General features: G+C 40.0%; 1 protein-coding gene across 4 annotated transcripts in view; it reads left to right on the plus strand.

Moving 5' to 3' along the window:
- Positions 1 to 25,943, plus strand: part of RGL1 (ral guanine nucleotide dissociation stimulator like 1) — a 279,015-nt gene that overhangs the window by 164,218 nt on the left and 88,854 nt on the right. For all 4 annotated transcript variants that reach the window (XM_067728889.1, XM_067728886.1, XM_067728887.1 and 1 more), the window contains one exon: positions 20,426 to 20,634. In XM_067728889.1, the coding sequence (XP_067584990.1) occupies positions 20,426 to 20,634 (209 nt within the window). The remainder of the gene's footprint in view (positions 1 to 20,425; positions 20,635 to 25,943) is intronic.

Raw genomic sequence — 25,943 nt, forward strand, 5'->3', positions numbered from 1 at the left:
AGAGAGTGGCATGGACATATATACACTACCAAATGTAAAACTGATAGCTAGTGGGAAGCAGCCGCATAGCACAGGGAGATCAGCTCAGTGCTTTGTGACCACCTAGAAGGGTGGGATAGGGAGGGTGGGAAGGAGATGCAAGAGGGAGGGGATATGGGGATATATGTATATGTATAGCTGATTCACTTTGTTATAAAGCAGAAACTAACACACCATTGTAAAGCAATTATACTCCAATAAAGATGTTAAAAAAAAAAAAGATCTAAGGAGAGAGTTGGTGGAATGGTTTTTTTGAATGTGTGAGACATCATGTCTGTAGTACTCCTTTTTTCTTGTCTAGGGTCAGAATAGGATGGAAAGTTAGTTTGATCTGATTTTTTTTTATCAGTGATTTCATGTTAGCTCCAAGTGTTCATTGCTTACAAACCATCTGGGATATTGGCGAAAGCGGTTTGTAGGCAAATCAGTCCGTTGTTTCTAGTCCACCTTAAATTCCTGTCTGAAAATCGCTGTTTTCTTGTTGCCAGGCTTCAGACACTTGTATGATTCTCTGCTTCTGTGAAGATTCCATTCATCAATATTATGATCACATCTTCTGGTTCTTTCAGTGCCCTTCAAGCTATTTCTCTGGATCCAGAGACATGAAGTCACTTAAAGGGCTAAGAGCTTTCTTAATATTGCCTTCTCTATCTTGGGCTCTAGTTTCCTCTTCATCATGCTGGTCCTACCCTTTTTCCAGTTTGAAGATCATTTTCCTTGATAGTGGAGATAGAAGCTTAAGGGGAGTGAAGTAGTTCTCTTTTCTCTCTTATCAGTTGACATTACCCCAACTATCAGCAATGAGCAGCTCCTTTCCTCATTTTGCTCCTAATATAGCTGAAGAGAGCTCTTTAACTTGACCTTCACATATTCATAAGACTCAGTTCGTTATGACTGTTAACTTCCATGTTACCATGCTTTTAGACCCTAGGTATATAGCCTTAATTATGGGGCCTTCTTTCTGTCGCTAATAACTTGGGAGGGCTTCCCTGGAGGCGCAGTGGTTAAGAATCTGCCTGCCAATGCAGGGGACACAGGTTTGAGCTCCGGTCCAGGAAGATCCCAGATGCCGCGGAGCAGCTAAGCCACAACTACTGAGCCTGTGCTCTAGAGCCCGCGAGCCACAACTACTGAGCCTGTGTGCCACAGCTACTGAAGCCCTCGTGCTTAGAGCCTGTGCTCTGCAACAAGACAAGCCTCTGCAATGAGAAGCCCGCGCACCGCAACAAAGAGTAGCCCCCGCTCGCCGCAACTAGAGAAAACCTGCGCGCAGCAACGAAGACCCAACGCAGCCAAAAAGAAATAAATTAAAAAATAATTTGGGAAACCTGTACAACCTCCTTGGTTTCTTAAAACTTTTATTTTGTATTTGGAATATTTGCCCTACCTTTCTTGAATCCTCTTCCGTGTAACAGAAGGTTTATGCTAATTTTATTTTTTATTTTTTAAAATTTTTTATTGGAGTACAGTTGATTTACAGTGTTGTGTTACTTTCTGCTGTACAGCAAAGAGAAGCAATTATACATACACATATATCCACTCTTTTTTAGATTCTTTTCCCATGTAGGTCATTACAGAGTAGAGTTCCCTGTGCTATACAGTAGGTCCTTATTAGTTATCTATTTTATGTATAGTAGTGTGAATATGTTAATCCTAATCTCCCAACTTATCCCTAAAAAACAGTGTTTTCCTAACGTTTGGGATTCTGTCTGACACCTGTAGGGGAACATAATCACTTTCTCCCAAGGTTCCTGTAAATCCTGCAGCAGTAACTCTTTGTTAGTGATCACAACTACATCTTCAAATTATTGTTTTCATTCCCTCCTATCAGCGGAGCAGATAAAAACCTAGAAGAAAGCATCAGCAGCTGTTTCCCTGGTGACCGCAGTGCGGAGTCAAAGATGAGTCTAAGATTTTCGGTGCAGTTGAGCTGAGAGGATAGTGATGCCATTGGCAGAAATGGGATTTCGGGAAGAAGAGCTTCTTTGTGGTGCTGATGGGAAGGGGGTTCCATGGCCATTTTAATTTTAGACATCGCACCCTGGAGAAGTTTTCCAGTTAGAAGAGGTTTGGGATTAGAGGAATACATTTGGGTATCGCTCACTCAGCGACGAGTGAAGCAGTAAGAATGGACGATACGGAAAATAGAACACGGGTGAGGGCCTTGGGTGATGTCATATTCAGGAGGCAAGAAGGCAGAGAGCAGCTGGTCTAGGAGTCAGGAGAAGCGTAGCTGGAGCGGTAAGGGGGAGAAGCAGGCTAGTTCATTAGCGCAGGGGACGGCGGCGCCGGAGTTAGAGGCTTACGTCCTCTAGAAAACAGCAGAGTAACACTCTCTCAGTTTTGGTTATTTCAGCTTTCCAGAGCATACTTAAAAACGGAAAGTTATTGAAAAAATTCTCTGAGTAGCCCAAATAGCTCTCACCCCGTAGGAAAGGCCATCATTCTTAATATATACCACGTTAATTCCTAATACATAACAAAGTTGGTTATTTATGTATAGTCATAATGGATATGGCAAATTTGAAGAGAGTGGGGCTTTTAGAGGTAGACATGCTCATAATAACAGACATGGACCATCCAATGGAAGGCTGCGTTCATATGTCACTGTCTCAGTGAGGCCTACTCTTAGCCACTCACTTAAATTGCAGCCCTCCCCCAGCCTGGAACTCACCGACCTCCATTTCAGCTTCACCCTCCTTGCCACTTAACTACTGTGTAAGGTACTGTTTTTGTTTTGTAATTGACAGACAGATTGATTGCCTCTCTCCTGCATTAGAAGGTGAGTTCCAAGAGGACGTGGGTTTTGGTCCTTTCTTCCCCAGAGTCTAGAATAGTACCTCGCAGACAGAAGATGCAATGAATATTTATTTGTTGAATAAATGAATGTGAGAAAGTGATGATGATTAGATAGCAGGCATTGAACCGTATGGGATCATTTCGCTTTGGACTAAGCACTGCTCTCTGTCATTGTCTCTGGGGGACACATGTACAATCCCTTGTAGCGCTGATGGCTCATGGAGCTCTGAATGAAGGTTTAAATCATGCTCAGGATATTCTACTTCTGAAGGCAGAAGAACAGAGACATTTCCATCGAATTGATAAAACTTTTAGAATGTTGCTGTTTAAAAGGTTCCTCACTGAGAAAACAGCTCTTTCTAGGTTGAACATTAAATTTCCCCATGAAGGATCACTGTTACGTGATTTAAATTGTACTGGTTTGTTAAAACTTTGATTTTTTCCTTGGCCTCGTTTGCACCCTGAACAGCTTCCTTCCAGGGCTACTGGAAGGAAATGTTAAAGGTACTGCCTCCTTCCTTCCCAGTCTCAGAAGGTGTGGAATTAGTTAGATGCTGGAGCTACAGAGAAGTATGTGGTGGCTAAACTTACAAATGAATAAATTAGAAACCCTCACTGGTTTTGCCTCCACACTGACTACTGCTTTCTCATATGACATCTTGTGCCTCTCGTGCCTTTTTGACAAAATGAATCGATACAGTTGGCCCCCTGTATCCACGGGTTCCCCACCTGCAGATGCAACTGTGGTTAGAAAATACTCGGGAAAAAAAACTTCAGAAAGTTCCCAAAAGCAAAACTTGAATCTGCCACTTCGGCAACTATCTACATAGCATTTACATTGTTATTACAACTATTTAAGTAGTATTTACGTTGTATTAGCTATTATATGTAATCTAGAGATGATTTAAAGTATATGGGGATGTGTGTGGGTTGTGTGACAGTACTGCACCATCTTATGTAAGGGACTTGAGCATCTGTGGACTTTGTCATTCTCAAGGGTCCTGGAACCAATCACCCGCGGATACCTACCGAGGGACGACTTTATGTGCTTCCAACTAAGTGCTGGGTGTCCATCAGATTACATAAGTATATTTGAAAAATGCTACATTTCTCCCCAGTTAGAGCTACAAAGCATAGCTCTTCAGTTCAGTTCCAGCCTGGCCACCTTCTACCTCTTCCAGGACAGTTACCTTCTAGTCCCTACAGAAACATTTTTTTTCTTATTCCCCTCTTTCATGGTTTATTTTGGACACAACAGCTGTGTACACAATTTCCCTGGCTCAGTATAATTTAAGTTTCTTAACCTTACAAGTTATAGAAGTGACTCAGGAGAGCTTTTTCATGTGATGGGAAAGTCCCCCCACTTTAATTAGCGTGCCCAGGCAGTATGGAGTTATGTAATAGGTATTCATGCAGCTCCGTTCGTTACATAACGTAATGGTCGCTCACAACCAGATACTTAAATCCATCTCACATTCAGAACGATTGTGCCCACTTGCAGAGACAGTGCTTTCTTTGTTTGCACCAAATAAGCAGCTAGTGATTATTAGCTTAGCTATTAAGTTAAATCACATTCCTGGAAAGGGAAATGTTGCAGCTTTTTTTTTCTTTTAAATGGGAGAGGAGAATGCATTTTTGAAAATCCAAACATACAATTACTACTGGCAACATGACCATTACACCTGTTTGACAAGAGAAGTTTATGTTTTGTTTGATTAAGACAGTTATAATTTCCCAGAGCCCCGTGACCTCTGTCGTGTTAATACGAAATCTAAATATTTATGTTCAAGTAGTTTTGGCGACTTGGAACAGCTATGTCGTAATTTGTCTACGGTGGCGTCTTTTCCCTCCCAGTACCCCATAGAGGGAATTTTGACTTGCTGTTGAGTATAGGACCTGAGAGTTGGTGATTCATTCACAGAACCTGACGTGGAGTCAGTCGGCTCTCACTATTTGACGTGTGTGGCATGAGGGGCAGAGGGCAGTACATGGGGGACCTTCCATGAGCACCTGGGGGTCCGACCTGCTGGAGCCACGTGGCACTGCTCCTTGAAAGTGGCTTTGGAGTCTGAAGGGTCCGGGCTGGACTCTGGCCTCTGTCAATTTCTAGGAATGTGACTGGGTCAGTTACTTAGCCCCTTGAGCCTTCAGTGTCCTCATCTATAAATTGGGATTATTGTGAGAATCAAATGAGATTGTGTATATACAAGAGCTTTGAATATTAGGGCCACACAAACGCAAGATAACATTATTCCCAGTCTGAGCTTTTCTAGTCAGAAATGGACTTGTATAGTAGCACTGATTAACTTATGCGTTCATTTACTCTGATCTGCTCCTGTCAGGAACAAGTCAAAGTAAGTGTATGCTTCTGCTCTGAATAAAACTAATATCAGTTGATGACTATGGAGAAAGAATAAAATTGGTCCCTTGCTATAGGTAAGGGAGAAAGGGAGCTGGAGAGGAGAGTGGTACCACCAAAATTTTAGAAGAGGGAACTCATGCCCAAGTAAAAGCAGAGGATTTTACTTCAATCCTGGTTTGTTTCATTTGATGATCATTGGAATTCCTCTGGCATTATTACTGTGTTTCTTAATCATTGAAGTTTATTATAATAATCTAGGACTAACTGCTGATTTCCCAGTTACAGGGAGCTGCATTTTGTAGGTTGGAGGTTGGCTCCATGAATCTGCTTTTGACAAGTACCTCAGGTGATTCTGATGCAAGTGGATCACATTCCACATTTTGAGAAACCTTTGCATTCTTTAGTAGTCTTTTAATTGAATCCTTTCTTATTTCCTGCAGTTCATTCTTCTTGTAGATCCATGTTATATTTGATCATGGTATACTTCCCTGCTTAAAATCTTTTAGTGGATTCCCGTTCTTCTCCTGGCTAAGCTTGTCTCCTGCCACCCTACCTACCCTGGCTCCCTCTCCTTTGGCCACGTCAGCTTCTCTTTATCCTCCAGGATGCCAGGTTTCTTTCCTCCTTCAGGGCATTTGCATGCAGTTCCTTCACCTGAAATATTCTCTCTCTCAACCTTTGCCTGGTGAACACCTGCTGATTATTCTGATCTCTGTTTCCTCGGTGAAACTTTCCCTGATCACCAGGACACAGTCTGATCCCTTTACCTTATATTCTTTTAGCATCTTTTTATGGAGAGCTGTGATCTCTCTTGGCATTAGATAGTTAATTGTTAAATTATCTGTTTAGTATTTGTCTTCTCTGCTTGAATGTTGGCTTCATGCAGATAGAGACCATGTCTGTGTTCACTTCTGTATCTGCAGTGTCTTATAATATAGCAACTTAAGCATAGTAAAAGCTCACTAAATATTTCGGAATAGGGCTTCCCTGGTGGCACAGTGGTTGAGAGTCCGCCTGCCGATGCAGGGGACACGGGTTCGTACCCCGGTCTGGGAAGATCCCACATGCCGCGGAGCGGCTGCGCCCGTGAGCCATGGCCGCTGAGCCTGCGCGTCCAGAGCCTGTGCTCCGCAACGGGAGAGGCCACAACAGTGAGAGGTCCGCGTACCGAAAAAACAAACAAACAAAAAAAACCAACCAAACAAACAAAAGTATTTCGGAATAAATGAATGAATGAAAGTAGGATTTGTGGTAAAGCTGCAGTCCTCTAGACCTCCACTGAAGAGGGTTTAATGCCTGGGATAGCAAGTTAGCCTTGTTATAAGGAGGAAAGCACCCTTACTTAGCATTCTAGAATGCGACGTTAGAGCACTTATTTGTTTCAGTAATACAAACTTACTATAAATTCAGGGACCTCAAACAGCGTTCTTAGTGTTCAAGGCTTAGAACCTGGCACAGAAGAAAGGGGACGGTAAAAGGCTTCAAATAAACTCCTTACTTACTTTATACCATGTCTTTCATGCAGAAAGTATTGGAAGCTTCTTGGTAGTCCAACACCTCATAAGTAAACTTGTAGTGTATTTATACTTACATTATGTAGCTGGTTGATTAGCTTGTGTATTCATTTCCTCAGATACTCCCAGTTGGGGCTGCAAGAAGTCAAAACAAGAGCATATTCCCACTCTTTGTTTTCAAAGCAAGAAATTGGTTCAGTGGCATTTACATCTGACAGAACAGTGAGGACAGTGTCAGCCTCAGAGAACGAGAGATCCTTGTGATGTGTAGTTTGATTCAGGGACTCGATCTTGATGAATTCTGGAGAAAAAAACCCCCATGACTTCAGTAATTTTTTTTTTGCTGTACGCGGGCCTCTCACTGTTGTGGCCTCTCCCGTTGCGGAGCACAGGCTCCGGGCGTGCAGGCTCTGCGGCCATGGCTCACGGGCCCAGCCGCTCTGCGGCATGTGGGATCCTCCCGGACCGGGGCACGAACCCGTGTCCCCTGCATCGGCAGGCGGACTCTCAACCACTGCGCCACCAGGGAAAAATTACCCTTCAGTAATTTTTATAATCATGATAACCAAGTATGGAATTAATGGAGACTCAAAAAAAGCTCCAAATAGTCATTTTGAGAATTCACTGTAGTTCTCAACTGCTGTGAAGAGATAGAAACAGTTAACTTTGTTTACCTAAGATTTTTTAGTTCCGAGGAGAGTTTGGCATTCTTCAATAGATCTATGGAGTATAATCAGCCTTTCATTCAGATTTTTAAATGATTTGCCATTTAATTACAACATTGTTTTTCACTCATTACAACAAACATCTACTGAGCACTTGTGTGTTAGACATTATTCTATACCCCAGGGATATAGTAGTGAACAAGATAGATAAGAGCTCTGCTGTTGCAGAATTTACAGACAGTAAACATGCAAACAAGTCAGGGCTATAAGGCAGTTAACCTAGATAACATGATCTGGCCTGGCTGGGGAAGATGGGTAGTGGGACACCGGAGGGATGGTCCAGGTGGTGTATCTGAGGAGATACCGCTTGATCAAAAGCAGTGAATGAGGGGAAGGACCCACCAGGAGAAAATCAGGCTGAGCAGCGTGTTAGGCAGAAGGAACAAACACAAAAAAATCCTTAGGTGTGAACGAGCTTGCTGTGTTTGAAGAAGCGAAAGAAGACTGGTATGGCTGGGGCTTAGGGAGGGAGGGAGATGATTTTGGTGGTGGAGTCAGGGAGGTAGGCAGGAAGGGCCTGTGGGCCATGGTAGAGTCTGCCTATTATTCCAAGTGTCATGGGAAGCCAGCGAGAGGCTTTAAGCAGGGGAGTGACATGATCTGATTTGTGTCTTTAAAAGATTACTAGGGATGCCGTAAAAACAATTTGAAAGGGTATTTACCTTAGCAGTCCAACTCAGAGGTGATGAGCGAGCATTGTATACTTTTATTGTGTATGGACAGACTTTTCTTGTGTGTATGTACATATTTTTTTATTTGACTGAATTTAGAAGAATCAAGAAAAACGTTACTTAGGGAACATAGTATCATTAGATAGATTTGTTAGATGAAAAACTCATTTTTATCTTAAAAACATATTTATTTAAGATTCTTGAAGTACTTATTGATGTGGTTATAGGCTAATTTCTGGAGCTATAAATATTCACATGACTAGACTTTGCCTTTAACAATTTTAGGGTCTAGCGGAGGATGCCTGTCAGTAAACAAATGCTTACAACATACTATGGAAAGTGTGTTTGGCTATTATAAATGAAGCTGCTATAAATGTTTCTGTCCCTGTCTTTCAGTGGGCATAATACTCGTATCTTTTAGGAATGGAATTGCTGAGTTATAGGATAGGCATGTTTAGCTTTGGCAGGTACTTGGACTTTATTCTGAAACTAGGATTTGTGCTTTAGAAAGATGATTTTAGCAAGACTAGAGGCAAGTGAAACAATTTAAGTGCTTGTTATACATACCCAGTTAAGAAATGAGGTCTAAATTAGGGTAAGACAGGGAGGATGGGGGAGAAGAATAGAATGGAGAGATATTTAGGGAATGGGACAGGTTGGATTTTGGAGGTGAGGGGGAGATAAGTCGGGAATAAAGATGATTTGTAGGTTTATGACTTGGACCGTTAACGAAGTCAGAGCTAGAGAAGGGGTGAGATTTTAGAGGAGTAAAATGAGTTTCTTTTTGTACACGTTGAGTTAGAGTTCCTTATGGATCATCCAGGTGGATGTGTAGTAATTGGAAATTCATGTCTAGAATTTAGAAGGAAAGTAAGAACTGGAGTTAAAGATTTGGGAGTTAGTATAATATTTGTGTTAGGTGAAACGGGGGGCGGGGGCAGTGTGTAGTATGTATGGAATGGCCAGAAAGAGAGTATAGACTAAGAAGGAAAGAGGCTTGAGGTTGGGAATGTTTCCATACTGATGGTAAGTGAAGGACCAAGAACTAGTGACCCACCTGTAGTATCACAGGAGACCCTTGAAGGAGATGAAATAGAATTCTGGTTAAGTGTGACTGTGGGTCCATACCACTTGGACTTGAATCCTGGCTTTGGCCACTTTTTAGCTGTGTGCCCTGGGACAAGTCACTTAGCCTCTCTGGGCCTCACTTTTCTGTAACATATCTGTAAAATGGGGATAAGAAATTTATCTGCTCTCTAAGGTTATTATGGGACACATAGAAAGCACTTAGAATTATTGTAGAATGATTGTTGTTGTTGAGAAGGTGATGTTTGTAAGCACAAGGGGCAGACAGTTTCAGGTGGGAATCTACAGTGCCAGTTCTGCAGGAAGCATTTCCATGGGATCGACAACCAGGTGGAGGAGTAATGAGGGCAGAAGTAAACTCTGTAGGCCCATGTAATACCTTCCCTTCTTGTGGGAAAACACATTGAATTTCATAAGATAAACACATAAGAAAGATCACTTGGTTTGCTTGAAAGCATCTCAGGCCATTGAATAAGTGTCAATAATACCTTAGTTTACTATGTAGTTCTTTTATCTCAAGCGGTTCAAAGCTTATCCCACATTTTTTGGGAATCATCCATGCAACATCAAGGTGAGTAAAGGAAGGTAAAGGTAAACCTGTTCCCACTTTACAAATGAGGAAACTAAGACTAAGAGAGGCCACACGACTTTGTCTAAGCTTTATATTGGTTAATCAACTTCTCCTTTATCCCATCAATAAACCTTACTCATCTTGGTTTTTGCATTGTCAAGTACAGTATTTCTCAAAGGGTAGTCAGTAGATCTTCTGCATTTAAAATTATCTGGGATGCTGGCTAAAATGCAGATCCCTTGGCTTTATTTTAAGTCTACTGATCAGAATCTCTGGAATATGGACTCAGGAATCTGATTTTATCCAGCATCTCAAGCGATCCTCTTGAAAACTGCTTAGTGTGTTCAAGGAAACAGACAAATTCCAAGATGTGCATTGTTTTTAGTGACATCTTTTACCAAAAAGATCTTAAAATATCTTATATTCAGAAACTCAAACGACTATAACTAAAACTTTAGAAGCTTTTCTGAACATACAGTCTTTATGAAGTTGAGTAGTGCCTTTGGTTAAAAATAAAACTGATTCGATCTATACAAATGAATGACGCAGTCCATTGGTCTGTTACCAGAGCATGGCTGGAGGTGTCGCAGAGAAGCTATGGCTGAGGACTGTATATATTTAATTTGGCCAGTGGTTCCATCTCCCATTACTATTTACAGTTCTATAGCATTGATTAGAAAGAGTCGCTCTCTTTATAGTCATAGCTTCTATCTATTTGCGTGTCATGGTAAAATCAGCCATATCTCTCTGTGGTATTCCTTGCGGAGTAGCTTTAAACTCTCAGGACTGGGTAATTTGAAGACTCTGACTCTAGGGAATGGGCTTCATAAGACCAAGCCCAGATCCAGTCATGACGGCTCATCCATCTGCTTTCTTCTCCTTTAGTTGCAGAGGAAGGGGACTTTTCTGTGCAAGTCAACATCTTGTTGGGTTCTCTGTTGTTACCTTGGCTTTCAGCAGTCACATGAGTAGGAACTCAACAAATAGATGTTGAATGAATGGATCCTCTCAAGTGTATTTAGGAAATAACAAAAGCAATTAAATTAGAAGGAGTTATTCTAGCTCACTGCTGAGACAAACAGAGGGCACTAACAAATATTGGAAGATTAATTGACCTGGAACTAGAAAAAGAATCTAGTTCCATGCCTTCCTTATGAAGGCATGGAAGTGGAAGCTCAGGGTTGCAAGAGACCTTTATCCCCATCAGTGCTGAAATTCTCTCTGTAAGGCCACTGCTTATTTACCTGGCATTTATTTCATTTATTAAATATTCACTGATGTTAAGCTCTACACATCGTTCCTTCCATCCCATTAAATGAAAAAATTCACATTCATATAACCTCTACTGTTAAGTTTTTAGAGTATAGTCTTTCATTGCTTTTGTAGATTCCCTTAGCCCCTCATTTGGATTCTTTGCATAATGGGAGCTCTTTTAATACTCTTTTTCCTAACTGACATCAAGAGTGGGTCATGAGCCATGGGAATGATGAGCATGTTATTAGGAAGATAAATATTTTCTTTACGACTGACATGCCTACTTTTTTACATATACTTTCGACACATTAAAGTCTAGTGGACAACATTGTTCTCTTCTCAAAAGTTTCTGTTTGCTTGGGGAAATTGGATCTGTGTTTTTGCCAGGTATCAATTCTCTCTATCCTCTGCCCTCTCCTCTATCTATTTTTATTAAGTGTCAGCGCCACTTTGTCTGGCTATATCACATAACCAATCATATTGTCATTTTGCTTTCATTTTCCTTTCTTTCTAAAAATATGAGGCAATTGTCTCATGACTAGAGAGATTTATAAACCTAGCAGGTAGGAAAACTAATTAATAATCTGGAAATTAGATTATTAATGAGTCCTCCTGCAACCCCCAGGGATCCTACACTGTGTTATCCAGTAACTTCTCATGCAACTTACTGACCTTGTTCTCCTGGCATCTTTTGGAGCCCTTGAGCGAAGTCATTCATCTTTCTTGGACTTAATTTACCCATTTAAGAAACCACAATAATGAAGGGGAAGTTTCATTTTCCTCCAAAGAGGGTGTTTAACACAAAAACAGTATTTTTTAAAAAAATCTTTAGGTGTTAAAGATCTCAGTCAATGTCAGGAAGTAAGAGGGATAATGCCAGAGAATATTTGCTGTCATAAGACCTAATTTTGGTGAAAGTAATTGGGGTAGGGGAAAGAAAATGAAAAGAGAGGGATTTTAGTATGACATACAATATTTTCTTTTACCTGTAGAATCCTGAATAGTTCTTGTAACCGTTCAACATGCTTTCAGATCTATTATCTAATTTTATCTCTTTCTTACAACAGTGCTGTGAAGTATGGAGATTCTAGTCTTAGGTGTACAAATAAGGAGACTGAATACCTAATACTGTGTCACTTTGCGTTTTTTTTTTTTTTTTTTGCGGTACACGGGCCTCTCACTGTTGTGGCCTCTCCTGTTGCGGAGCACAGGCTCCGGACGCGCAGGCTCAGCGGCCATGGCTCACGGGCCCAGCCACTCCACGGCATGTGGGATCTTCCTGGACCGGGGCTCGAACCCGCGGCCCCTGCATCGACAGGCGGACCCTCAACCACTGCGCCACCAGGGAAGCCCTCACTTTGCATTTTAATGCAACACGCTGTAGTAGAAAGACAGGGCTAGTTTTATATTCTGACTCTGTCAGTTATGCTAATTGGCTGGCTAACCGGGTGAGACAGCTCACTTCTCCAAACCTCAGTGTCCTCAAGTCAAGTAAGAGTAATTCCTATACCCAAGGATTGTTACAAGGATTCAGCATCTAACCCATAAAGGCTCAATAAATATCTGTTAACTCTCTCTTCCTTTTTATTCAGGGCATAAGGATGATTCTCTTAGAATTAATTTGCAGCTTATGAATAGGAAAACCTGTTTTTAAAAAAGTCAGTTTACTTCGGTGTATCTTTCAGAGAGAAGTCAAGATAAACTAAATCGGTCTTCATACTTTGCCCTAGATTGGATCACCTGATAGGATGCTTGAAAGATACCTTGTCACTCTGTAGGTAGCTAGTTCTACAAGCCCGTGCATGATCTCGGAATACTACCTGTGCCAAATGCAGCGCTGAGGGTAAAGTGCTTGCCAGGGACTCTGTGTCCCAGAGCTTTGTGGGAGCTGTAAAGTGCAACTGTACATTTGAATTCATAAGCTCACATAGGCTTGAAAGATTCATTTTTGGAGCAGAAAAGGAGGAAGCTGGATAGTCATTCCTCAAAATCTGAAACCCAGGGGAATAATGATTTTGCTGGCGTTTTGATAATGGGGCTTGATTTTTATGCTTGTATCGTAATAGGTGATAATAATAGTGGGAACTGAATGTTTACTTTGCTTAAAACTGAATTTATCCCATAGGAAAGTGGGGAGGATAAGAGATTCCTTAATGTGGTGTGCAGAAGAAGAATCAAGCTAATGATTCAGTTAGGAAACATCAGGCAACTGCCACCCTCTGCTCCCGCAAAGCCTGGTGAAGGAACACTTTACATCTCAACAGGAGATGAAGCCCCGTGGAACTGTCAGTGGGATTTATGGAGGGCTGGGAAAGCTGTTGGGCTGTGAGGAAGCCTTTCCATTCAAAGCAGGCTTCATTCACAGAGAATATTAGGTCCCACAGAAGCTCACTACTCCCTGCTGACCTTTTCAGACAGAGGTTGGCTCGGTTGCACAAAAACAGAATGAGTTCCAGAAAGCCAGGGCGCCTGTTAACCTATGACCTCAGCATAGGAAGACCTTGGGCATTTGAGGTCTGAATGTGTGAGACAGGAGGGAGCTGTGAATTTTGCAAGTTCACTCTGGACGCTAAAAATCCTGTGTGACAATTTGTGATGTAATTTGGCACGTGCAGCGGTGACTATTTTAGTTCAAACCTCCCTCCCCCCATATTTGTAAATCCTTGAACTTCTCAAAATAGCATGTGATTTCTTCATTTTGCTAAGCCAATGACCGAGACATTGAAACTTTAAGTTATTGCCCTAGGTACCATAGTAAATTGGCCTCAGAGATGGAAAGGGAAGCCGTTTAATCATCTTAATCATTAGCGTTCTGAGTTTCAAGCAGCAGAGTAGCATATAAAAGTAAAATTATTTTATTTGAGAAACAGAGTCAGCAAACTCCCTTTAAATCCGCTTTATTTTTGAATCTGCCTCCTTAGAGACTCCTTAAATCCTTAAAGGAGGAGGACCAGAATGCCAGCAGTAGGGGTTTGTGTGAGAGAAGATCCAGTCTGTTATGGGTTAACACCGGGCAGAACAGATTCACAGCCAGGAGGATGACCATTTTTTAGGAGATGGAAAACACAACTTCCTGTTTCCCCTTGGAGAGTTCCTGGACTCTTTGGGATGATCTAGGAAACTCTGCTGAGACAGGATGGCGGAAGGGACTGGGATTTCTGTCTGACAAAACACTGGCCCTTGTTTGTTATTACAGCTCTCTTAGCATTTTCCTGAGGATGAAGCGTACTCATCGTAGAAATCTGACCACATTCTAACGTGTGTGGCTTCAAGCAAAGTCAGCTCTTGGGGATCTTGTAATTTTTTTAAGAGCACGTTAATTTGTCTGGCACATGCTCCTCTACCTCTTCTCCTTTTTTCTTAGTTCAGAGGCATAATTTTCTATCTTCTGTGAGGTCAGAGGTCATGGTGACAACACACATGCCTTAACTGGAGTGGACACAGAAAGAGAAAAATGTTCTACCAGAATGAAGTCTCTCCTGAATTTGCCATTGGCATAATCTGAGGGGGACTTCTAGGCAGTGGTGTGCTGATAAATCAACTCTCCAGACCCAAAGCCCCGATTTGTAGCCAGTTTGCCAATTTCCATGGTGTAGATATTTCCACCATGACCAGATTCACAATACCAACATGATGTCATGGAACATAGGATTGAGGAATGTCTACAATCAGCTCTTGCAAGCGAGACGGGCTGGCTCCAGCATGCTGCTGGCTAGACCTCGGTATGTTTGTGTAATTAGGTGGAAGGTGCGTATGTTGGCATCTATATGAACCTGGCAGTGAAGATCACTCCTGGATTCTCTGTCCAGAAGTGCTACCACAGATCAGATGAGTGCAAATTGGCCATATGTGCAGGTGCTTCTTCTGGTGCTTGACATCTTTGCTCTTGGAACCCTCTTAATTTGGGTATTCTTCTAGATGCCATCCTCTGCCCTCTAGTCCTTTTTTTCTGTTCACTCTGCCTGGAGGGTGAAGCTGTTTTAATTGATGTGACTTCTATATATTTCCATCTTAGACCTATCCCCCAGCTTTTGGATTCTGACTGCCTGTTGCACGGTACCATTGGAAAATCCCAAAGATACTTCACATTTTACTTTTCTTTTTTTCCCCCTTTTTTTGGCCATGCTGTGTGACATGTGGGATCTTAGTTCCCCGACCTGGGTTCGAACCAGTGCCCCCTGCAGTGGAAGTGCAGAGTCCTAACCATTGGACCGCCAGGGAATTCCCAAGTTTTACATGACTAAAGTGGAATTCAGTGCCTCTGCCTCACAAGAATCTGGCTTCTCTTTCTCAGTTTTCTTTCATGTGGGTGGTATCCTTATCTTTCCAGTCACTTTCAGATGCTGCCTCTATGTAGAGTTGCTCCTGGTTCTTCCATGGTATCTGCCTATCTGTCCACCATTTTACTCATATTGCATTATAATGGTTTCTTTGTGTCTGTTTCCTCCTTCAGACTGAACATCCTGGGTGTCTGAACTGCATGCTCTTTACCTTTGTATCTCTACTGTCTCGCACAGTGCCTGGCACATAGTACCGTTTGGTTAATGTGTGCCTGAATAAGTAGATGAATAAATGAGAGATCCGTTCCGTACCCTTTGTATGCACTTAGCAGCGAATTGCCAGACTTAGGAAACAAAAATACAGGATGCCAGGTTCATTCGGAAATTCAGATAAACAACAAATCATTTTTCAGTATGAGTAGGTCCTAGATACTGCATGAGACATACTTACGCTCCCAAATTACTCATTTATTATTTTTCTGAAATTAAAATTTAGCTGGGCATCCTAGCAACCCTAACCTAGCAAAAGAAGTTAGTTGACACCCAGAGTAGAAGTTCACACGATGCAGAAGCTCACACTGAGCTTGACGTCACATGCCTTAAGTTTCGTATAGACTATGCCTTACGTCTCTGAACGTCCCACGTGTAAATAGATCTCTATACTCAGATGCACTGGCCTCTCCATAACGTTCTGCTTTGTGCCATTACATACACATGTTTTTTCTTTGCATGGCAAGGACGTTTAATCTATACGTATTTGGGCAATATGGACAAATGATCAGTTTGTGAGTCATCTCACAGCATTTCCTATACTGTGGTGGTTTCTTATTGTTTCTGGGTGGTGGTTACAGAGCATTTGAATAGATGTTACAAAATGGACCCTTGGTGTTCTGGGATGAGCGTACAGAGAGCAATGTGCTATTCTTAAAGTTCTGTAAAACCTTGGCTCTGGGATTTAGATTTTCTTAGGGAGTTATGTGTGACTGGAAGAGTGCTCACTATTTACGTTTCTGCTCAAGCCAGGCTGCCTGAGAACTGATGTACTGAAGATTAAGCATGGCTTGGAGAAGGACTTCATACTGTCTCCAGTCTAATGAGGTTGTTTACTTAACACGTTCCCTGTTAAAGTATCAGATGACTAAAGGATTATATTGATTGAAGACAATTTTTTTAAAATTAGAAACACCCAAGTTGTGAACAGTTTACATTTTAGAATGCGAAAGAGTATATTTCTCAATGACTGGAAACACGGTTGAAACATGGCACATTTCATCTCTCACATTCTCTTTCTCTTGTTCCCCTTATGTCAAAATTGGTAATTATGGAAATTCCATGGCTAGGACAGTTGGGCAGGGTTTTAGATATTTACCCCATAGGAGTCAGGCATGTTCTCTTAGGAAAAGCTGAATTCTAATGGCAGAAGGATTGGCCAAAAAAACAATTATGAAACATTCTTGTGGCCTCAGTATCATGATCTTGTCAGTAAAGCGATGGTCTCTGATTAAATCCAGATTGAGCTGTTTCCTGTTAGCGTGCTAACCCAGAGGGCATGCTCAGCTCTCCATGTCTTGCTCTCTAAGTCTGGGTTTTTAAACACTTGTCTGCCAAGGCTCTCCCCGCCGCCTCTCCCAACTATTCTTTTAAACTAGAATTTAAAGGTATTGAGATATTACAAACAAAAACAGACCCTAAAGTCTCTTAAGGGTCATGTAGCTATTGAATATTTTACTGCAAAAATGAAACTACAATTTTAGCTTCTCCATTCTAACCATAGGCGTGGTGTATTTTTGTGTGTTTCACTTTTGTATAATTTTATTTCAATTCCAGTAACAAGCAGATAATTACAGAATTTTTATTTCATAAAAATGTACTTTATCTGAATGTTGGTAAATTAAAACTCATCTTCGAAAATCTGGCCTTCCCCCTGCTATAGCAAAGAGATATTAGGGTACTTAGCAAATGTGCAGAAAATGAGAGTAAGCAAGTGCTCTGCCATCTTAAATTGCATTGTTAATTTTTGTGAGAATGACTTTAGGCATCAGAGCAATTCCTGTACTTCATTTTATGATATTGCCATTGATGCTCACCTGTTGCAATGAGAGAATGATTTTTTAAATCTAAATATTGCAGAATATTCTATTAGCCATTCTGTGAGCTCAATCGTGGTTCTTCCTAATGTACAGATAAAAACACTGAGGAACAGAAACCATTAAAGGGACTTATGGGAATCAAGCATGCATACTGAGATTTTTTTCAGAGTCAAAGGAGGAGTGAAGGGAGGCGACTGGGTTAAGGAGTAACATGATTCCATTCCCAAGGGAGAAACTTGGCTTCCTGCCAAATCTGCTTTCTGGCAGGAAGAGGGACCCACTTCATCAGGGTCTTTGACAAGCATTTTTCTGTGTTTGAATTTTTTGGCGACATCACTGCTTAGGGAAAAATCAGTTCTTTTAAATAGTTATTACTTCTAATAAGAAAAGATTTAAAGTGGAATTTGCATTGTGAGTAAAATAAGAATCATCAAATTATAAAATTGGTGAGGGAACCCTGACATTGTCACAAGGTAAGGAAACTTGATTTAGGATTAGAGCTTGAATATCTGTAGAAACTGAGAAGCCATTCCTTTTGTTGTTGTTAACATTTGAAATTGAGGTATGTTTTTTAACTACTACTTTTTAATATTATCAGACTGATCATTATGTTGGCCAGATCTTTTGAGGTGACAAAGTAAAAAACACAAAATATCCCTAAATTTGGGTAGTAAGAAAGAGATCAAAGGAACATAGATTTTTGTTTTACATTAATTTTTATTGGAGTGTAGTTGCTTTACAAGGTTGTGTTAGTTTCTTGCTGTACAGCAAAGCGAATCAGTCATACGTATACATATATACACCTGTTTTTAGATTTCCTTCCCATTTAGGTCACCACAGAGCACTGAGTAGAGTTCCCTGTGCTATATAGTAGGTTCTCATTAGTTATCTATTTTGTACATGGTAGTGTATGTATGTCAGTCCCAATCTCCCAGTCATCCCATCCCCCTCTTTCCCACTTGGTAACCGTAAGTTTGGAACATAGATGTTCGAAGATAAAAATTAACATTTTATTTTATAGTGTCTTGATTTTTCTTTTTTTTAAGTAAAAAGTGGCATATGTGATTTAAGTTTGAAATGCGTCACAGTGACTTACTAAGCTAACATTTTCCAAAGTATGTTCATTCTGATGTTCTGCAAGATGCTGTGAGACTAAAGGGAAATCCATTAGAAAATGTCATATACCATATCCTTCTTTTGGAGTTTCATACCATGTTAACATGTTAAAAACTTTAAGAAATTCTACAACAAAGAAGTATACTGGACTTCGTTTAACTCTATAGTTTCCAAACTTGACTGCAGGACCTTTTGTTTTGGAACTAGCGTTTGTTTTACAGCACACACTTAGGACAACACTGTACCAAGTAATTAAGAACATAATTAGACTTTGAAACCATATATATTCTTCATTTGTTGTTTCTAGTTAAAGTTAACTGAAGCTCCTGGAAGACAGATGGATACTATTAGGCCTATGCTAAAACTACATACAGTGTGATAAAGAATGATTGTAAGGCCATGATCTGAGTCAACAGGCCTAAGAGGCCTAAAGAAACATTTGGTATTTTGACTGAACCAGAACCCTTTCCTTGGTAAAGTAAAAGTATCTTTCAAAAATTAAATAAAGAAATCAAGTCATCCACCGCATATGCTGGAGTCTTAATATTAACTCCTGCTAGCAGTTAGCTGTGATGACATTAAGCTATTCGAAGCCCCTCCTAAAAGTGATGGCCTTGGCTTTGGTCTTACAGAAGGCAATCTTGCCTTTTAATTTCCTTCCAGTGGTTTAACTTTTGACAGGCCAGGTGAAGAAATAGCAAACATGTGACTTAATAAGCGCAATATCATCATTTAGAGGTTCGGTTCTCTTTTTTGCCCCTTTTCTTTAATTTTCACATGTCTGATGATTTCAATTTAGGAAAATCTGATATAAAACAATTCACACTTCAAATTCAGAGACATCGCCTGGTGATTGTTTGCATCACTTAGAATGATTATTTGCTTAGAAAAAGTTCCTCTCTGTAGGGCATCTTCCCCTATGCCTATGAAGGACAGGTTAAACTTTGAAAATCACGTCGCTGTATAATTTGTTAGGCACCGGTTTATTGTAGAATGTAAGGCACACCTGTATTTTTCTTCAGTTTATTTCACTTCCCTCATGCTCAGTTTTGAAGATTTACAGATATTATCACTAATCAGTTCTTTAGTATTATGGTTTATGTCTCCAAGGTGCAGTTATACCTACCAATACTATTCACAGTTTCATTCTCATGTGATAGCTACTTTTCAGAAGGAAACGTCTTCTCTTGTACATTGCAAGTCTCCAGGAGGCAGGGGTCACGCACCCACCTACCCTTTCCATTACTCGTCAGCGATTAGCCGAGGTCTGCTCCGTACAGACACTTCTCAGCCAACTCTGTTGATTGCCAGTGATACTGAATCAGAAAGTCTATCGCCTCCCATGAACTAAAGAACATCAGATTGCGGTCAGATCTCCCTAGATGTCTGTGGAGAACATATTCCTCCCATGGCTGATTTTTTCCAGCTATCAGCATGATGTCATCTGGCTCACACAAATCTAAAAATTTGACAATCAGCTCTCCAAAGTCAGCACGATCGGTTCCGGCACGCCATTGTAGGAGCTGTCTTCGAGAATGAGTTTGAAAACTTACCGTGGAACAGTACAAATGGAGTGATTGATAAAGATTTGCTAAACTTGATCCTGGGGGTCATAGAAAGCATTCTCGACAGAATATGCCAGCAACCTAGATCTTGATAGGGAAGTAAGTAGAAGCACATGTAATCTCTACGAAGTAATACCTCTGCTTCTAGAGAGGAAGGGAATGCACATACCACCCCTACGCGCCCCCGCTCGCCCATCCCGCTCTACTACACTCACAGGTGAGAGGATTGCCTTACCTGACTTTCCTGTAGGGAAATTAAGAGTAAGGGAAAACATGCTTCCACTACTTCAATGTTTTCAGTTTTACCTTAGGGAGTCATTCCTCCTGATCAAAATCATGAATTTATTGTACAGGTTGAAGGCGACCAGCTGCCTCCGGGGCATACAGTCAGTCAGTATGAGACGTGTAAGATCAGGACCATAAAAGCTGGCACGTTGGAGAAGCTCGTGGAGAACCTGCTGACAGCTTTTGGGGACAATGACTTTACCTACATCAGCATCTTCCTGTCAACGTACAGAGGCTTTGCCTCTACTAAAGAAGTGCTGGAGCTGCTGCTGGACAGGTAAGAATCTGAAGGGGTGTGAGAGGCGACAGAAAGGTCAGGCTGTTTGCAGAGTGAAGGCATGAGGTTCTGAATCGCCTGCACTTGGTATGCTGAGAGAGAGACGCGTGAGGAAGGGTTACCTGGAAGGAAGGACCTTTGGAACAAAGGGCATGGAGATTATTCAGGAGCTTCTTCATGGTCCATTTCTGGTAAAAATATCTCACAAAAACATCTATAAAAGAGTTAGGAGTGCCTATCATAAAGGTAGATTCAATTGTTTATAGAATTCAGTTATCATTTGCCACTCTAAAACTTTCTCCATGTTTTCATAATTTTCTAGCTTAGTCAATTAACCAGGAATCTTATTGGGTTGTTGTGAGAATTAAAAATTCTAAATGTACTATTAACAATCACCATGTATTGGCTGCTTTACGGGTATGCACAGACATATCGTCCTTGATCTATGTTGTTAAGTCATATGTTACATAGAATAAATAGAGCAGTGTGCATTATAATTCACACATTGATAATTGATAGCTGTATTTCCCCCCATTATTTTTGTTTTATTTATATAATTAAGCTTGATCTTTTTTTTTTTTTTTTGCGGTACGCGGACCTCTCACTGTTGCGGCCTCTCCCGTTGCGGAGCACAGGCTCCGGACGCGCAGGCTCAGCGGCCATGGCTCACGGGCCCAGCCGCTCCGCGGCATGTGGGATCTTCCCGGACCGGGGCACGAACCCGTGTCCCCTGCCTCGGCAGGCGGACTCTCAACCACTGCACCACCAGGGAAGCCCTAAGCTTGATCTTTTAAAAATTATTATTAAATTGACTTGGTATTGGGAAGAAGAAAACTGTCAGCTAAACGATTGCTTTAGGATCATGAGAGTCCTCATCCACATCCTTGTATTCTGGGGTTTCCTGCATAAGGAAGGAAGGAAGGAAGGAAGATAGGGTGTTCTGTTTGACTTAGTGAATATTGATTTTTAACTAGATTTTTTAAATTTTGAAAGTAATAGATGCTCGTGTTAAAAATTCTTATACCATAGAAGGGTATAAAGAGAAACGTTAATGTTTTCTCATATTACTACTTTTTCCTAAATAACATTTATTAGGTTTTTTAAAATACGTGGAAGTAGGGAAAAAAAAATAGACACAGACTGTAACCTAATTAGGCAGGTAACACATATTAACATTTTAAAAATAGAAGTAATCCATGTATATAAAGTTCAAACAATTCAGAAAATTATGGAAAAAAAGTAAGAAATAAGAAGAAAACATTCCTATTTCCCCAAGTCCCATTTCCAGTCCCATTCTTCCTGGATAATAACTGTAAATTATTCCTTCTGTATTATTCCCAAGTTTTTCTGGGTGTATAGAAATGTGTGTTTATATATTTTTATTTATGTATGATATTTATCATATATATTTACGATAGAAATAGAAATCATAGTACACAGTGTGTTCTGCACCTTGCTTTTTTCCCTTATGTTTATCTTGGAGATGTTTTTACTCAGTAAGTTCTTCAACATGTGTAAAGGGCTTAGAACAGCGGCTGGCATAGTGAAAGCTCAAGAAATGTAAGTTATTGTTATTTTAAAGTCAGCACATATAGATAGATTTACTATATTCTTTTTAGTGGCTTTACAGTACTTATTGAATGGAATATTCTATGGATGGACAGTTAAGCTCTCTCCAGTTTAATTTGTTTTTAAACAATGTTGCAAAGAGTGTCTTTGAGTATATATTTTCTAAGTATTTGTTGAGAACTCTATAGGATAATTTCATAGAAGAGCAACTGATGGGTCAAAACTTATAAGCATTTTAAAATGTGAAAGATGTTGCTAGACTGCCCTCCAGAAAGCTGTACCAACCACTCTCCTGTCCATAGAAAATGAGAGTGTCCCTTTGCTTTCCCTACACTCTTGCCAGCTGTATTTTCATGTCTGCAACTGAAACCATCTCTGCTATCATCTGTCCATTGAAAAGTAGCTCATTGTTTTTATATTTATGTTTCTTACATTTATGAGTGAGGTATAGCATGTTTTAAAATACTTATTGGTCATTTGTGTTTTTTGTGCACTCTCTGTTCATATCTTTATTTTTATTTTGTTATCTAATTGTTGATCATCTAATTATAATTATAATTATAGTTATAATAATTATATAACTATTTTAGTTATATATATATAACTATAATAAATTATAGTTATAATTATAACTCTTTGTATATTATCAAAATTAGGTTTTTTTGCCTATCATATGTTGGAAATATTTTTTTCTAATTTGTCCCTTGGTTTTAAAAGTTGTTTACAAATATTCTTTTTTATGAAGACATTAAAAATTCTTTTTATGCAGTCATGTTTATCAGTCTTAAGAAAGGCCTTTAATAATCTAATTCTGTTATGATGTGAATAAGGTTATTGATAACAGTGAGTTTTTCTCAAGATATTTTCCTCATAGATGCATATAGAGTGAAATCGTTTGGACCAATGGTTATTGATATGTTCAAATTCAGGAACATTCACAAAACGTCTATACTTTATTATGCAGTGATCCGGTTAAGATAACTCTGGACTTCGACATAGGTGGGAAGTTCTGTAGTTTTTTTTTCACATAGCAGTACTTAAAATATTAAGCCTGGAGTATAAACCTATGGGATTAGTGAGTCATTTCTTTCATAGTTTGTTTGCTTGTATAATACCTCACACCTATAAATAGAACCTGAAGAATTATATGAATTTTCTTTCCACTGTTTCATATTTATAAAAAGGATGCAGTATGCTAACTGTTGGCAGGCAGTATGAGGAAATAGGTCAACACATCAAAAACTCCTACAAGTTTTCTTTGGAATTGGTAACCTCTTCTGCTTATGGGGTAACTCCATTGATAATAGGCCACAGATGTCCATAGTCAGTAAAAGAGTACACGTGAATTCCAGCTGCTCATCATAAATAGTGGGCCTACACACAGGAACTAGAGTGTTTAGTCTGTGGCCCATGTACATCCAGCTTTTATTTGATGATTTAAAAACATCGGTTTGTTCTCCTATCACGGTGGGTAGACATTTTTGGATTGTTAAAATATTACTAGATGACAATTGTTAAATGACAGAATCAACATGAATTCAAATTACATTTAATGTATAACTGAATGAAGGGTTAAGATATATCTTGAACTGTTTAGGTAGGCCAAGGCTTGACCTTGAATTTAATCTCATAGTCAGATCCTTTGATTCTGACATGAGTGGAATCAACACGTACTGAATGTCTATAAAATACCCAGTGCTCTGCAAGACACCATGTGGACGAAGCAGAAATTTGAGACTCGGTAAGTTCTCACCCTTGTGATGAATTTACTGTGAAGCTGCTGGTATTTAACCTCCAGGGGCCCTCACTTGCAGCACACTCTACGTAATTTATAGTCATAATTTTATATTCTTTTTCTTAGAGAGGACCCCTCAGATTACCTATGCTGGCCCCACAAAACATGGATCCACCCTGACAACTTAATATTTTACTGCAGAAGATAATTACGTGCAGAAAACAAGTAGACAACTACTTAAAATGGTGTAATAGTGAAACTCTGACATGTTCTACAGAAGTTCAGAGGAATAAATCCCACTTATTATGCTTCCTCTGCAGAAATTTGGATTTGTCCATATATGTACAAACTTCATTATAAATATTTCTTCCCCATTCCATTTCCTACTCTCTCTTATATCCTATGGCCAAATGTTAATCTTTGATTTTAACCAGAATACAGATTCTGTGAAACACTCGGTTCTTAAATTGGTTGTCGGGGGTTTTAATGTCTGTAATTGGGAGGTAAGCAGTAAAGCTGCATGAACTTGCCTTTTCTGGAAATAAGCTAGATACTCTATTTTATTATTAGTAAATTGTGGTAGACTTGTTTTTGGGTCTCTGGTGTTCTGATGTTATTTTTAAAATGATTTCTCTTGGATTCTTAATAGTAGATTACTTATCCTTTGTGAAATTAACACCGAGAAGTTATTACGGGATGTGCTAATCCTAACCAGTCATGAATGAATTGAAGGCAGATGCTGTGGCATTTATTTCCCTCCAGAGAAAAGTATATTTGAAATCAAGCTTTGATTTTTCTTAAGACTTCCAATCGTGTGGCTTTTCTCATATGGAACTGTTTGCTTTCTGTGATTTAAAAATATTTTTAATAGTTCCTTTCATTTTGCTAATATGAGCCTTTGTGATTGACCAGTGGACAGTGGTTTGAAGTCATATATGGCTAATTCCTTGTGTTTGCTTTATCCCTTACTTGGGGGCGATCAGCAGTTAACAAGAAATCCTGTTTTCTGTGCTTCTCACTGTGGCTCAGAGTTAATTCTAGGGCTCATTGGCTTCCTTTTATCCTAAGAGAAAGTTTGAGTTGTGGTTTAGCTGTGTTGGGGCTTCGAGATTTTATTTTTTCTAACTTTAAACATACATTTCACTTAAAAATATATTCTTCCCACCATACCATTAAAAAAAAAAAAGAGTGAGGAAATTGGATACCACTGAAAATACCCAACCTCAAATGTAGGGAGAAACCTACTTCAGCTAGTGACCCTGACTGAGAACCATGAAGTGTCTATACAAATATCTAGATTTTTCTTCAGATAGCTGTCATATAAGCTACTTTTGGGCTCTTTGTTGGTCATTCTCTCTTTCTCTGATATCAGGAATGAGCAGAACTGCCAAGGACAAACGTAATGGGGTGAACGAAATCTCTAGAAACTTTTGCTAAGCCGCTAATGGCACTCAGGTCACAGTTTGGAAGGAACTGAGTAATAATCTGAATTGCCCCTTTATTTTGAGTGAAGTCTCCCAGTGCAGGACTTTTAGAGACTAAAGGTTGAAGCCATCCCATAAACACTATGCTTTTCAGACCAATCAGACTTGAATTTGCTTGCTTTAGGTCGTAGAGAGGAGACTGATTCAGTGGGTCTTTGAACTTATTTCTTATTCCCATGTTGGATTGCCATGCATTTTCACAGACTTTTATCTCATTTAGTTCATTTATCATTACCTGCATGTTTACAGATAAGAAAATTGAGGCTCAGAAACATTCAGTCAGTAAGAGGCAGAGTTGGAATTAAAACCTATCTCTTTCCGACTTGGAAGCTCTTTTCAAGCACACCAAATCACCTCCCATGTCATTTAAAGTGTCATTTAAGGGACTTCCCTGGTGGTCCAGTGGCTAAGGCTCCGCGCTACCAATGCAGGGTGCCCGGGTTCGATCCCTGGTCAGGGAACTCGATTCCACATGCAGCTAAGTGTTCATATGCGGCAACTAAACATCCCGCATGCCACAA

The sequence above is a fragment of the Pseudorca crassidens genome, chromosome 2 (genome assembly GCF_039906515.1).
Source record: "Pseudorca crassidens isolate mPseCra1 chromosome 2, mPseCra1.hap1, whole genome shotgun sequence".
NCBI lineage: Eukaryota > Metazoa > Chordata > Mammalia > Artiodactyla > Delphinidae > Pseudorca > Pseudorca crassidens.